The sequence below is a fragment of the Rhinatrema bivittatum genome, chromosome 11 (assembly GCF_901001135.1).
Source record: "Rhinatrema bivittatum chromosome 11, aRhiBiv1.1, whole genome shotgun sequence".
NCBI lineage: Eukaryota > Metazoa > Chordata > Amphibia > Gymnophiona > Rhinatrematidae > Rhinatrema > Rhinatrema bivittatum.
Window position 1 is genome coordinate 51,088,726 of NC_042625.1, and position 15,012 is coordinate 51,103,737.

A 15,012-nucleotide genomic window follows, 5' to 3' on the forward strand; every position below is an offset into this window, starting at 1 on the left:
TAGCTAAAGCCAGAAGAATGCTGGGCTGGATAGAGAGAGGAATAACCAGTAAGAAAAAAGAGGTGATAATTCCCTTGTACAGATCCTTGGTGAGGCCTCACCTGGAGTACTGTGTTCAGTTCTGGAGACCGTATTTGGAAAAGGATAGAGACGGTCCAGAGAAGGGCAACCAAAATAGTGTGGGGTCTGTAACAGAAGACTTATGAGGAGAGGCTGAAGGATCTGACTATGTGTATTCTGGAAGAGAGGAGGTGCAGGGGAAATATGATATAGACCTTTAGATACCAGAATGGTTTTAATAATGCATGTTCCTCAAATCTTTTCAGGAGGAAAACAAACAGTAGAACTAGTGGTCACAATATGAAACTTCAGGGGGGCAACTTAGAACTAACATCAGGAAATATTTCTTCATGGATATAGGGTGGTGGATGCTTGAAAAGCCCTTCCGGAAGAAGCAATGAAGACAAAAGCAGTAAATGCATTCTAAAAGGCATGGGATAAACACTGTGGATCCCTAAAGGCTAGAGTTGGAAATTAAGAAAAGAATGCATGGGGGTAACCAGCATGGAGTGGCAGCTGCTGCCCCTAACTGAAGGCATGGGGATTACTATCCTTAACTAATTAGCTTACATGATTTTGATGCAATTACAGCATTGCTCTCCACTTTGATGGGGGGGGGGGGGGGTAAAAAAAGGGGAATTGGATTCAGATGACAACCAATGCTGGGCCCTGACTTTTATGGTCTAGGATACAGATATGCAGATATGGAAAAAGCACAGGATTGCTTCTAGGGCCCAGTCCAAAAGCAAAGCACTTCAAGCAGCAGCATTGTATGAATTATCATATGTATGAGAGGGTCACACTATGAATTATCAGGAAGGCTGCTCACTCTGTAAAAATGTTTCTAGCAGTAATTTTGTTGTGGGTTTGACAGTAGTTTAGTTTTGATTTTTAATATTACTACCCTTAATATAAGGTTAAGGATTAACCTGCACAGAATCGCAGTTACTACTATAAGAAGCTTGCTGGGCAGATCGGATGGGCCATTTGGTCTTTTTCTGCTGTCGTTACTATATGTTATGGATTTTGTGATGTTTGAAGTCATTGTCACGAACCCTGAGGCCCCACCCACTCTGCTCATGGGATATTTGGTGCAGGGAGTTGTAAGTCTTGCAGACCTAATATGTATCCCCTGAGTGGGCAGTGTCTTCGTGAGAAGCCAGGAGCAGCCATGACAGAGCTACATTCCCATTCTCTGTCAGTCCGCCCACCTCATAGGCGAGTTGGCTCTAGTTTGGCTTTACAGGAGCAGTATGCCTGGCCAGTAGCCACCAGCAACCCAGCCCCCATTTGCTTTGGCTAAAGCAGGTAACCAGCAGCTGTTGGCTGCACTGGGGCTGGTAAGTAGAAGGTTCAGGCTGCATAGGATGAGCAACCCTCATTCCTCCAGCATGTCCCCATCAGCTTTCACTAGGGAGCATGAATCTTTTCCCCTGCACATATGATGGAGAGCTGATTTGCACCTTGATGCTGCTCAGAGCAAAGTTTTATATCTCTCTTCTCCTTATCCTAACTTTCCTGGGATTCGTAGGTCTGGGTTAGCGGGGGGGAGGGGAGGGGGGCATTCACTTTATTCACCCTTCTGTAACTTAAGGATTGCCCTTCTTCCAGCTGCAGCTGCTGTAACTGCATCTTGCCCTGATCTGCAATGTTTGGGATCTGCGCTGTCGGAGCCGCTCGGTATTTTCCGATGGCCTCCGATGGCGGCAGCTCCCCCCCGTTCACGCAGGCGCGACCCAGTGCAGGTCAGAGGGGAGCAGGGTGCGTGGGTGGGAGATGGAAGGCAGCGAGAGCGCGCGCGGCACAGCTGGCAGAGGCGCGCCACCGCTGGCGCCGCCGCCGCCCCCTCCCCGTCCACGGTCGGGGGCTGGAGCTGAACTTTCCCCTTCTCGATGCACGGTGGAAGAACCCAGGGCGTTTATCCTCTCTGTAATGGTGAGTTTTTCCTTCAAAGGACAGAGACGAAAAGAATTTGCTGTCTGCAGAGGAGGAAGTGGTGGTTCTCTGCTAAAAATAGCAGCTAGTAAAGATCTCTCCCCAGAGGAAGGGAAATAGAGCAAGTTGCTTTTAATGAGAAGAGTTTAACTTGAGCAGAATGTGTGCTCTCACTTCCGTAGCTGAAAGGTGACAGAAGTCCTTTAGGTGAATGAAGTTACTGCCAGGGAGAGTATGTTGTAGCATTATTTGACAGCATGGAGCCTGTCCAAAGCTGCTGGGCTGGTAATGCAATTCTGGCTATACCTTTTAAGGAAGAACAGAGCAGAAGAGAAGAATTTTCTTCTTATCTTGATGGCTAAGAACAGCTAAAGCAAAGCCAGAAAGGGAAACGGTAGTTAGGAAATGCCTTTGCTTGCTGTGTGGTGTGAAGAAAGCCAAAAGCATCCCAGGATCCAGCTACTTTAGTTCACTGAAGCTGCGTCCTGCCAGCGCGGCCTGTTTATTATTACCTCATCCAGCCATGCCAATCCAGACATATGAGTGATGGCCACTAACCAGCAGATGGAGACAGAGTAACAGGCTTTTGTGCTGACCTCAGCCTGCCTACAGATGGCGGGTGAGCATCCCGTGCTGCGCGCTAAGGCCAGGCTAGGCTGAAGAGGATTGGTAAATTGAAAGTCCAATACTCTGTTCCTCAGATGAGCATTATCCTAGACTGGGGGCTTCCAATTTTTTTGTTAGACTGGATTTCAGAATTTGTTTAGCTTTCCATACTCTCTGCACATCCTTACCCCCAATCTCTCTTTCTCACTCTCTGAACTTGATCTTTTGAGGACCCCTCTTTAAAAAAAAAAAAAAATGGGGTACTATTTGGTGACCTTGTTTTCCTTAATAAAGTTTTAAAAAATAATAGGAACCTCCAGCTGGTTAGCTAAGCGGGTGAGTCAGAAGCTAAAGTTATGGTTTTCCCCTGTCATGGCAGTGAGCCGCTGTGGTGAGCAGGGATGCAGGGAGAGATATTGCATCAGCTGAGCACTATGTGGGGTGCTTCAGCAGCAAACTGGAGGAGTAGCAAAGTTATGCTATACTTGTTCTGACGAAAGTGGAGCTGAGCAGCACATCTGGTCTGCCGTTCCAGGGGGGGACCACATCAATGGGGTCAGCTGTCTTGACAGTTACTGCTGTGGTCTCACTACCGTGGCAAGAATAGTGGTCATCTTTGAAGCATGGCAGCAACACAAGGTCATGGAGCCGCCTCCTCTCAGCCCGGGGTGCTGGAAGAGGCTGCAGATTCGGCAAATCACATTTGCTGATGCTTTTAAAGGCCCAGTGGTATCCTTACCAGGCTAAGAATCCTCATCTTCTCATATAGTATACTTCTCATATAGTATACTTGGATTTTCAGAAGGCGTTTGACAAAGTTCCTCATGAGAGGCTTCTAGGAAAAGTAAAAAGTCATGGGATAGGTGGAGATGTCCTTTCGTGGATTGCAAACTGGCTAAAAGACAGGAAACAGAGAGTAGGATTAAATGGGCAATTTTCTCAGTGGAAGGGAGTGGACAGTGGAGTGCCTCAGGGATCTGTATTGGGACCCTTAATTTTCAATATATTTATAAATGATCTGGAAAGAAATATGACGAGTGAGATAATCAAATTTGCAGATGACACAAAATTGTTCAGAGTAGTTAAGTCACAAGCAGATTGTGATAAATTGCAGGAAGACCTTGTGAGACTGGAAAATTGGGCATCCAAATGGCAGATGAAATTTAATGTGGATAAGTGCAAGGTGATGCATATAGGGAAAAATAACCCATGCTATAATTACACAATGTTGGGTTCCATATTAGGTGCTACAATCCAAGAAAGAGATCTAGGTGTCATAGTGGATAACACATTGAAATCGTCAGTACAGTGTGCTGCGGCAGTCAAAAAAGCAAACAGAATGTTGGAAATTATTAGAAAGGGAATGGTGAATAAAACGGAAAATGTCATAATGCCTCTGTATCGCTCCATGGTGAGACCGCACCTTGAATACTGTGTACAGTTCTGGTCGCCGCATCTCAAAAAAAGATATAATTGCGATGGAGAAGGTACAGAGAAGGGCTACCAAAATGATAAGGGGAATGGAACAACTCCCCTATGAGGAAAGACTAAAGAGGTTAGGACTTTTCAGCTTGGAGAAGAGACGACTGAGGGGGGGATATGATAGAGGTGTTTAAAATCATGAGAGGTCTAGAATGGGTAGATGTGAATCGGTTATTTACTCTTTCGGATAGTAGAAAGACTAGGAGGCACTCCATGAAGTTAGCATGGGGCACATTTAAAACTAATCGGAGAAAGTTCTTTTTTACTTAACGCACAATTAAACTCTGGAATTTGTTGCCAGAGGATGTGGTTCGTGCAGTTAGTATAGCTGTGTTTAAAAAAGGATTGGATAAGTTCTTGGAGGAGAAGTCCATTACCTGCTATTAATTTCACTTAGAGAATAGCCACTGCCATTAGCAATGGTAACATGGAATAGACTTAGTTATTGGGTACTTGCCAGGTTCTTATGGCCTGGATTGGCCACTGTTGGAACAGGATGCTGGGCTTGATGGACCCTTGGTCTGACCCAGTATAGCATTTTCTTATGTTCTTATGTTCTCCCTGAGCTTCTATATCTACAGAAGTTTTAAAATGTCTCCCAACAATCCTTTCATATGGGACAGTCCCAGCATCAGCTCCAGTATTTCCTTTGTCCCAGAGCAGCTTGGGAGTTCAGGGCAAAAACAAAGGAGCAGAAAAGAGGAGGCTGAAGAACCAGATGAGGATAAATTAGTCAGGTCAAAGGATTCTCTAGATGGTTTTAAAGGTCTGAGAGAGAGGGATAGTGGCAAAGATTTGGAAGAAGGGGAATATCCTCCTGAGGGGATGGATCTTCCTGGTGCACCTTTTTCATAAGGAGGAACTTTCAACCCTAATTTCGTCCCTTGCATGTATGGGATTCCATTAAGACCAGTATTCAGTAGCCTTCAAAATAATTTCCTCTGCAGAAGGTGCTGCAGGATTTGATTGATCTGGCATGGGTTTCTCCAGCAACTAATTTTAAAAAAGAATGCTCATGGGGGAAGTTGTACCCTTTGTTACTATAGAAGGGAAAATACTTCATTTCCCTCAGATAGGTGCTCTGGTTTGTGCGGTTACCAAGTGGGCTGCCATCCCTGTAGAAGCATGTGCACCACCTAAAGATGCATAGGATCAGAAGATTGAATCTGTTGTGAAGTAGGCATTTGAGGCTTCCAGTATTTTATTTGTTGTAAGTTTTTATATACCAAAGTATTAGTGTTGGCCTTCACTCTGGTTTACATTTATAACAACGATATACATTAAAATCAAAGGAGCAACTATAACAGCGATTAACATTAGAACTTTGAGATAACAATAGAAAAAAACGGTTAATATATAATGACAATGGCATTATAGTACATTGTTTTGGTGGCAGCTTGCAGCTGTATTGTGGCTAGAGCAGGTCTGCAGTTATCACAGCAAATGTAGGAGAGTGCCTTGGATGGTGGTCCATCAGTCATATAAGAAGCAACTCAGAAAGAACTGGGAACAGCATATTTAGCTGATGTTTCGTTTGACTTGGTACTTACAGCTGCCAGGAGTATGGCATCCATTGTGACAGCTGAACAGCTTTTGTGATTTTGTAATTGGTCATCAGACTCAATTTCCAAGACCAATTTGATGGTTTCCTTTCAAAGGGAAGCTATTTTTTGTCCAGGACCTAGAGAAGATGGCTAAAGTTTGGGGAGAGTCTACATTACCTAGGCTTCTTGAAGACCCATTTAAAGAGGCATATCATCCACTGCTGGTCCACAGTAGGTTCTGGGATTCCAGGAAGTATAAGCAAGGAAGACCATGAGATGGTCAGAAGGTCAGATCTTTTAGTAGCTTTCAGTTCTTCTGGTCATCCAAAAGAAGCAGGAAAGATGGAACCTCAGGATTAGCAGGTTCTTCCTGCAATTCCCAAAGAAGGTTGAAGGACCCAATCTCCAATTTAGATGATAGGTGTTGGCTGTCAGATTTTTAAGGAGAGGGGTGCAAATTTCCACAGATCAGTGGGGGAAGTGGATCAGGCCAGTTATGCATTGGCATTTTCCCATCCTATTTTAGACATGTTTATTGTTTTCCCTTGTTACTCCGTTTTAGAAGAAGAAAGCAGTAAAAGCATGCTTGATTGGCTTCTGCCTATGAGTAACTTAGTGTCGGTCCTGAAGATTCATTGGAATCGAGTGGTGTTCAATTTATTTTGTAGGTTCCAAGAAGGAGGGACAATTTCATCTTATCCTGGATCTGAAGCAAATCAAATCCCTAAAGGTGTCTTATTTTTGGATAGAAACTTTGAGGTCAATCATAACGGTGGTGAAGCAAGGGGAGTTCCTGATTTCCCTGAAAATCTTCACATTCTGATAAGAAAGTATCTTTGCTTTGTGAACATAAGAACATAAGAAAATGCCATACTGGGTCAGACCAAGGGTCCATCAAGCCCAGCATCCTGCTTCCAACAGTGGCCAATCCAGGCCACAAGAACCTGGCAAGTACCCAAAAACTAAATCTATTCCATGTTACCATTGCTAATGGCAGTGGCTATTCTCTGGGTAAACTTGATTGCTAAGTGCTTCAATAGCCCCCTGAGATGGTCAAGACGCTTATTAACAAGTGGAAGGTGTATGGCACCACCAAAATCTTGCCTACCACCAAGGCTGTCCCTCCAGACTGGATGGCCAAGCAAGAAGGAGACTGATATAGAGAGGCAACCAAGAGGCCAATGGCAGCTTTGAAAGAGCTACAGGCTTTCATGGCTAAAACTGGTCAAAGTGTACAAGTGACAGGAATATCCCAAGCACTCCACAAATCTGGCCTCTATGGTAGGGTGGCAAGCAGGAAGCAATTACTTAAGAAACTCCACCTTTTAAGCCCATTTGAAGTTTGCCAAGGAACACGTGGGACATACCATAGCCATGTAGCAAAAGTTTTGTGGTCTGATGAAACTAAAATAGAACTTTTTGGCCTGAATACAAAGCGTTACGTATGCCACAAACCCAACCCAACACAGCATGTCACCCCGAGAACCCCATCCCTGACCTCCTCATGCTTCTTACTACAGTAAGACTGCTCTGTGCATACAGCTGGTTCTACCTGTGGCCTGGCCAGGAAGCAGTAAGATAACACGTTCTGCAAACAGTTTAAGAAGCAACTGGTTAGACCAGCAGGGAATTAGTTCCTTTTGGTTTTGTATTGACAGGTTTGAGCTCCTGGATTTGAGTACAGGAATTTATTTTCATATTCACAAGAGAGTAAACCAAGACAACGTAGTTGTGGCACATTTAATATATCAACTGCTTCCTTCCTGTATCATCATGTTTCTGCAGGTGCAAGCATGAGATCTCTATCTGCTACCTTGCTGTGCACTCTGGTTGATATACCCGTGAGGGAGAAGGAGTTTATAGATTTCTTTTGTTTACTTCACTTGTCTTTCTACATAAGCTAGCCAGGGAGGGAGGAGATTTAAGGTTGTGACACTTAGCCATGCTGGAGAGATGATTCTAATCTAAGGAGATAATGTAGACTTTAATGCACCTTCCCACTTTTTTTGATAGTGGCCTAGAATTATGATTCTCAACCTGGTCACTCAACACACAATTAAGCTCTGGAATTTGTTGCCAGAGGATGTGGTTAGTGCAGTTAGTGTAGCTGGGTTTAAAAAAGGATTGGATAAGTTCTTGGAGGAGAAGTCCATTAATGGCTATTAATCAAGTTTACTTAGGGAATAGCCATTGCTATTAATTGCATCAGTAGCATGGGATCTTCTTAGTGTTTGGATAATTGCCAGGTTCTTGTGGCCTGGTTTGGCCTCTGTTGGAAACAGGAAGCTGGGCTTGATGGTCCCTTGGTCTGACCCAGCATGGCAACTTCTTATGTTCTTATGGTCCTCGAGGATCACCTGGCCAGTCTGGTTTTCAGGATATCCACTATGAATATGCATGAGATGTATTTTCATACAGTGGTAGCACATGCAGATATATCTTTCTAGATATAACTCTTTTAAATAAATACATCTTATGTATATTCATGGTGGATATCCTGGTGATTCTTGAGGACCAGGTGGAGAACCACTGGCCTAGGCCACAGGAATTCTGGACGCTCTAAATTTGTTTAAAAGTCCTTTTGTGTGTGTTATATGTAAGGGTTTCCGCCCATCTGTTACTGTTTAATTGTAAACCGATGCGATGTGTGAACGGTCATCGGTATAAAAGAGACTTTAAATAAATAAATAAATAAATAAATAAATGTATCCATAAGTATTCTGTAATAAGAAGCGGCCTCGGTGGATGCGTATAGATAGGTCATATGACTGTCATAAGTTAAAGGAGCTTCCCAAACTTAAAGCTTTTCACTCTGTCGCTGTGGCCATAGTGCCCATAGCAGTTCAACCCCCCAGTTTTATTTCTCAGAAGAGCTTCCCTCCTCTGCTCTGTAAAATTTGTGTATCATTTATCTTTTTTCAGATCAAATTCTTAAAGAGCACAACACTCCTCCAGGGGTGCTGTCCTCTTCCCGGGACTTGTCCAGCAGACTATGGCTGGCTTGCCTTTCTGCGGGTCTGCTCTTCAGCGCAGATTGCCTCATGCAGTAGGATTTCATTTCCCCTGATAATGGGGACCTGTCAGCTTGTGACAGGTGTTCAACATCCAAGGAGATGCAGAAATATGAAGTCAGTCCCAAACTTCAAAATTGATAATGTAGAAAATATTTTTTATTTTTCATAGCGGCAACTCCATTACTTAAAACAGCACAGGTTTCAAAAAAGGGGTCCCCCGACACGGACCCGTGTTTCACCAAACCCGGCTGCGTCGGGAGGGATAGTAATTTCATGTGGCATTCATAGACTTTACAACTCTATGCTTTAGCGTGGTTTAATTGCAAGGAGCTTGTGACAGGTGAACAGGCTCTGGCTCACCTCTCCCTGCGTTCTGTGGATTCACAAGTCCCCCTGCCCTACCCTTGTAGAATTGCACACTCCGATCTGGCGGCCTGATCATGCAGCAACCAGTGCAAAGGCTTTAAGATTCAAAGTGTCACCTGGGACAGTCACTTGACTCATTTGTGTGATTCCATTGAGCTGCTTTTACTAGAGATACTTAATTATAGGTAAGCAATTTCACTTTTTCTCTCTTGTTATATCAAGGTTTCCCTCTCCCTATTCCTCCCTTACATCAGGATATGTCTCTGAGAATCTACTTCTTCCTTGCTGACAGGTCGATACTCTAAGGCCGCGGTAGAAAGAGTGCGGCATTGCCAGGCGTACCCTCATTCCCCGCACGCACAGTTCTCTTCACCTAGCGCTCGATACTCTCTTCTAATTGCATGCAAATGCATGCCGTGGCTGCGAAGCCTTAGGCAAGCGTTAGGCCCGCGCAACCCATTTTACTGTATAGAGCGCCTATACAGTATCCTGGGTTCGCGGGCCTAACGCTTCACGGCCACGCTGGTATCTGTCATTTCAAATGACATTTGAAATGACCGAAAAAGTAGCAAGGCTCGGGCCTGCTACGGTAGTCCCTTCTCCCTTCTCCCCTCCTCCCGATTTCGTTGCTCAAGGCGGCTGGGTGGGCGTGCATTCATCCAGGCAGAGGGAGCCGGCGGCGAAAGCAGCCTCTGGCTCCCTCTGCCTGGATGAATGCACGGCCCCCGGCCGCCTTGAGCACCGAAATCGGGAGGAGGGGAGAAGGGAGAAGGGACTACCGTAGCAGGCCCAAGCCTTGCTACTTTTTCGGTTTTTTGGGTTTTTTTTGCTTCGGGAGGAGGGGACAGGACTGGGGCTGCACCGGAGACCGGACGGGGCCTTGAGCGCCGAAATCGCCCCCATTTTTTACACTTTATTCCCGTTTTAATTTTCTAACACCACACTAACACCAAGTAGAGGGTGGCGGTAAACTAACAGGTTAAGGACGCGGCAAAATAGCAGGTTACAAAGGAGATAATCTGAGCGCGTGTCACAGTATCGGAGGGGAATAGCTAATTCCTTCATTATACAGCTAATTCGTTCATTTACATATCATATACATGCTGCGTGCGGAAAGGGTTATGCGTCTGTTTTAAGAAGCGCTAAGGACGCGTGAAACTGGAGACTCTATCGCTGGATCGCCTTAAGCGTCCGAATTGTGCGCTCCCAGCTCGTTACAGACGGGAAATCCTCAACCGCACGTTACCTGACATTTTCTCTCCAGGACATTTGGCCATGTACTCTGTCTCTGTCTGCCTGTCTGTCTTAGGTTATAGGGCATATAACTAAAGTCAGTGCTTGTCCGGTTTCTCTCATGCTGATTCAAATTCCAGAAACTTTATTTGCATGATGATTTGCAGTACTACAACACAGAAGTGGTTTCTGACAGGATTACCAGATGCCTCTAAGTCAGCTGAGCTAGAGGTAAAATCAGGATTGTCTCCCCCTAGCTCTAATGACCTAGAGCCAGCTGGTAACCCTGTCTCTTGGGCATCTCTGCTCTCAGATTGGCACATGCTTATGGTAACATCTCTCATTTCTGGCAGGGAATCTGGCGTATCCCCGTGGATGAGATTGACCGCCCAGGCAGCTTTGCATCTCATATGAGTCGCTCAATTGTGCTGCTGCTGAATGTGCTCTCACAACTGAAGGATTCCATCACCTTGCTGAAAATTTCCTCCATGCTCCAGCGGACCCCTGACCAGGGAAAGTGAGAATCACTTTTCTCTAATAAACATCTGTCAGCAAGCATTCTGCTTGGCCTTCAAATAATGTTTTGCCTACAGATTATGTGGTCATGTGTTAGAATATAATAATTCTGTGTTTTACTCTTCCTCTCTCCTCATCCTTTGAACTGTTGAGCTGAGGTTCAGGTCTTCATTGTGATAAAAATGCTGGCATGGTAGCTCTTTGCTAGACTGAAAATGTAAATTTTCTCTTAATATTGGTCTCTTCATATCCCCCCCACTGTAAGATATCTGCAAGTGAAGGCACAAGCCTATAACAAATATTCAAAACCAAAAGAAAAGCCTCTGACTCAGAACCAGTCAGAAATAAAATCCAATACCCCTGCCTTTCTCTTACTGCTGTCTGTACTGGTGGCATTGCCAGGAATGCTCAATGGCTTTCCTGCTCTGTTATCCATTCCCCTTCCAACAAATACACTGCTGTGACTTTTAGCTCTTACGCCCTGTGGGTCAGGAGAGCTGGCTCCCAAGAAATGAATCACAGCACGTTATCTCCTAGCGAGCTGGCTGCAGTCTCAGTCTGTGACAAAGAAGAAACTTTACTGCCATTTCACACAAGACTTTATGCTGCTGACATATTGGGATATATTGCATTACGTGACTTTCAAGCAGATGCACAGTAAGGGAGCAGAAAGATTTCTGTGTGATCACATTCTGAAGCAAAAAAACAATCTGCCAAGAGTAGAGGAGTTCTGAATGAAAGAAGCTGTGCCTTCCCCAACTTTTCTGTTTCCTGATCTAGGAAGTATTTGAGAGATGCAGATCGGCAGGTTCTTGCTCAGCGAGCCTTCGTTCTCACAGTGAAGGTGTTGGAGGACACGCTGAAAAACTTGACTGGGGTAAGCGGAAGCATGCATGTATAGAAATCTACTACATTTACATATCACTATACTCATGCCCTACTGTCTTAAACATTATTCTGTTCAGAGGCAGTTCTGTAGTAAACCCCTATGCCCTAGCCTTGCCATCCTACAACACTGTAAACCGATCCGATATGGTAATCTACTATGAAGGTCGGTATATAAAATTGTTAAATAAATAAATAAATAAAACACTGTCATAGTGCTGTACCCTCACTATACCATTTATAATCCCGCAGCACCCTCATGGCCTACTGCGGAATGCTACAGCAGTGTCATGCCCAAACAGATATGCTCTGTATTGCATCACCATGCCCATCCTATACCATCATGGTCCGCTGAGGACTGCTACAGCAGTGTCGTGCCCAAACAGATATGCTCTGTATTGCATAGCTGTGCCCATCCTATACCATCATGGCCCGCTGAGGACTGCTACAGCAGTGTTGTGCCCAAACAGATTTATTTATTTATTTAGGACTTTTATATACCGACATTAGTGTACAACATCATACCGGTTTACATTGTAACTAGAAGAGTGAAAAGTACAAAAAACAGGGGGTGGGGGTAAATGAGAGAAACAAAAGCAGGTGAGATACATAACAACAGAAAATAGTAACGGGTAACGCATCTAACAGTGTTGTGTTAAACTACTTACAAAAATGAGCAAGTAATGCTAACAAGCAGAAACTAATTACAAAAATGAGCAGAATTGATGGAGAAAGAGGACGGGTGGGCTCAGGGGAGCAGAGGCTGAGGTGTGTTCTGTATTGCATTGCCATGCCTTTTCTGTACAATCCACCAGTGTGGCACTTCTTATTAAACAAAGAGTAGCTTTCAGTAATAACATTTGGTGCAGAATTTTTATAGTTTGGAAGTGGGTGTGGGGGTGGAACAAGTTACAGCTCTTTATATTATGTAGTCAGATCACAGAGGCAACAAATGTTAGCCCAGCAGAATCCCGCTTCTGTTAAAGCAATTTTTGTATTTTTTATGCAAAGCTCCCTGTGCCATCACCCACAAGTAGTACAAAATGCAGGAAATGGCAAGGGAAGAGAGAAGTTCTAGTCAAGACCTAAAAGTACAGAGATGGATTTTAATATATGAGAAAAGAATCCAAGCGGAGTAATGGGGCAATGGGAAAGGCTTCTGCCACCACATGAGGGGAACTACAAAGAGAGAAATATAAGACTGGTAATAATGAGGGGTTCATGCTGCAGAATAATGAGGCTTGGAAATTGCAAACATTATTAAAGATAAACTCCTGGAAAACGGTAGCAACATGGAATAGTTTAGGCCTTTGAACCGTAATCCGAGCAAGAGTGTTAGGTACCACGAGGGGACTGAGGGGATAGAGGGGCCATGGAGGGGATTTAGGCAGGAATAGCTAGAAGAGAGTGAGGCTCATATTAAAAATATGGATATGGAAAGATTTTTGACAACAGAGGTCAATCAGAGCCGGTGAGCAGGTTATGTGCCTTGGGCAGGGCTTCAACAATAAATCTGGGAGGAATTTAGTTCAATTGCCATTTGCTCAGAAGGCCATGATTTGACTTGAAAGAAATTAACATTAGGAATATTGGAGCAGGCGTTCCCAGGTTGAGATTGTGCTTTCAGTCAGGTTCACATTGTTACTGCTTAGGTTTTAAGTTTGTTGTCTGATTATCGGTTTCTTGTATGTCTGCCTTTTTTTATAATCTGCTTTGGGAAGTCTCTAAAGTGGAATGAACAGAAGAGAGATGTGGTGAAGTGCAAGGAGAGGAGGATTTTGCTTTTTTTCTTGCAGACACATAACCCTATATTCTCTCCTTACAACTGTATTCAGGTCATTAAAGGATTATTTCTTTGATATTTTGTTTTTTTTTAAGACATCAGAAGAGCAGGCTACAAGATTGTCTGCCACTAGGGGGATGACAACGGACGTTTCAAACAAGGCGAAGTCTGAGGACAGCAAAGAGGATCTCCCCAAAAAGTCGGCTTTGACTGACAAAGCTGTCCAGGGTGCAGAGAATGGCGTCAGTGAGGCAGCACCCGCCAGCGCCATGGAGACAGAGGAACAGTGGGGGAAGAGCAGCAGGGACATCTCCAGGCCCATGTCAGCTGAGCCTATGGACCTTGATGGACTTTGTAACGAATGTGAAAAAACGGACTCTTCTCTCAAGCGCACAGAGGCAAATCGGGCAAAGTCTGTCAGGGCCTCTAAAGAGAAGAGTCCTGAGACCCGGGCTCCTGAACTTTCCCTGGAGGACCTGAGCATCAGTTCAAAGCAGCAGCATCTGCAAGTGGCTAAAGGAACAGTGCAGTCAGCATCCGTGGAGGAACCTGTCCAAAGGCTGAGCAGGAAGAGGAAACTGCCAGAGGACACAGAATCCAGCAAGACCCTGCTTCTAGAAGCTTATAGGGTGTGGCAGCAAGGCCAGAAAGTCATGGCCTACGACCTAAGCAATATTGAGAAGATCATGTCTGAAACATACATGCTGATTAAACAGGTAGGCACTGTTCTTCTGTTTCCTCCCATAGCACAGTCTCTGCTGATGGCCATCCTTTCACCGGCATATCTCGTAGCTGACTGCCACTTCTGGGCCCTTGGCACTCTCTTCTCTTATCCTCTTCCACAACACTCTTCCTCCCTTCTCGGGTTTTTTGTGAGGGAAACCCAGCATCATTAGTATTGTAGGATAGTAAGAGGATAGGCACTGCAATGCTGGAGGTGTTGGATTTGGGATGGTTCAGAACTGCTGGAAGTGCTAAATGTATTGCAAAAAGCCTCATTGCCGTGTCCTAAAGGAAAAAGAGCCGCGTGTTAATAAAGTGAGAGCAAAAAGAAATTCAAAGTAACTAGAGTGGGTCTCTTCATTTATCATAACCATAATACAACTTTTATTTCTTGCACTCTTCAATAGAAGCATACCTCATTAAAATAAAAATCAAAACACTTCAGCATATAACTACATAGCAAAACAAAAATGAGCAGACCTGCGGCAGGAAGGCATTCCTCACTAGGTTCTTAAAATAGGTAGCAAAGAAATAGGTTTTCAACTGCTTCTTAAGTCTGAAAGCCTGCAATAAACTGCACTTGTCATGAAAGCATGTGCCACAAGCTAAGGCCAATCACAGATCCTTAGCTTGTGGAATATGCTCTTTCATGGCCTCAGATAAACGAACAAGTTTTAGAGACGGAGTAACCAAAGGGCCTAGATTACTAGACCAGATCTTCAATGCCAAACAAATATATAATGGTGCCTGATCATTCAGAGCTTCAAAATTAATCGTCGCAATCTTAAATTGAATCTGTCATAAAACAAGAACCCAGTGCAAAGATTTGAGAAAAGCCATGTCCCTGTGAGTATCCAAGCAGCTG

General features: G+C 44.4%; 1 protein-coding gene across 4 annotated transcripts in view; it reads left to right on the forward strand.

The window, feature by feature from the left end:
• CABIN1 (calcineurin binding protein 1) overlaps nucleotides 1-15,012 on the forward strand; it is a 180,798-nt gene that overhangs the window by 118,478 nt on the left and 47,308 nt on the right. For all 4 annotated transcript variants that reach the window (XM_029619235.1, XM_029619238.1, XM_029619237.1 and 1 more), the window contains 3 exons: nucleotides 10,594-10,757; nucleotides 11,537-11,633; nucleotides 13,520-14,140. In XM_029619235.1, coding sequence (XP_029475095.1) covers nucleotides 10,594-10,757; nucleotides 11,537-11,633; nucleotides 13,520-14,140 — 882 coding nt within the window. The remainder of the gene's footprint in view (nucleotides 1-10,593; nucleotides 10,758-11,536; nucleotides 11,634-13,519; nucleotides 14,141-15,012) is intronic.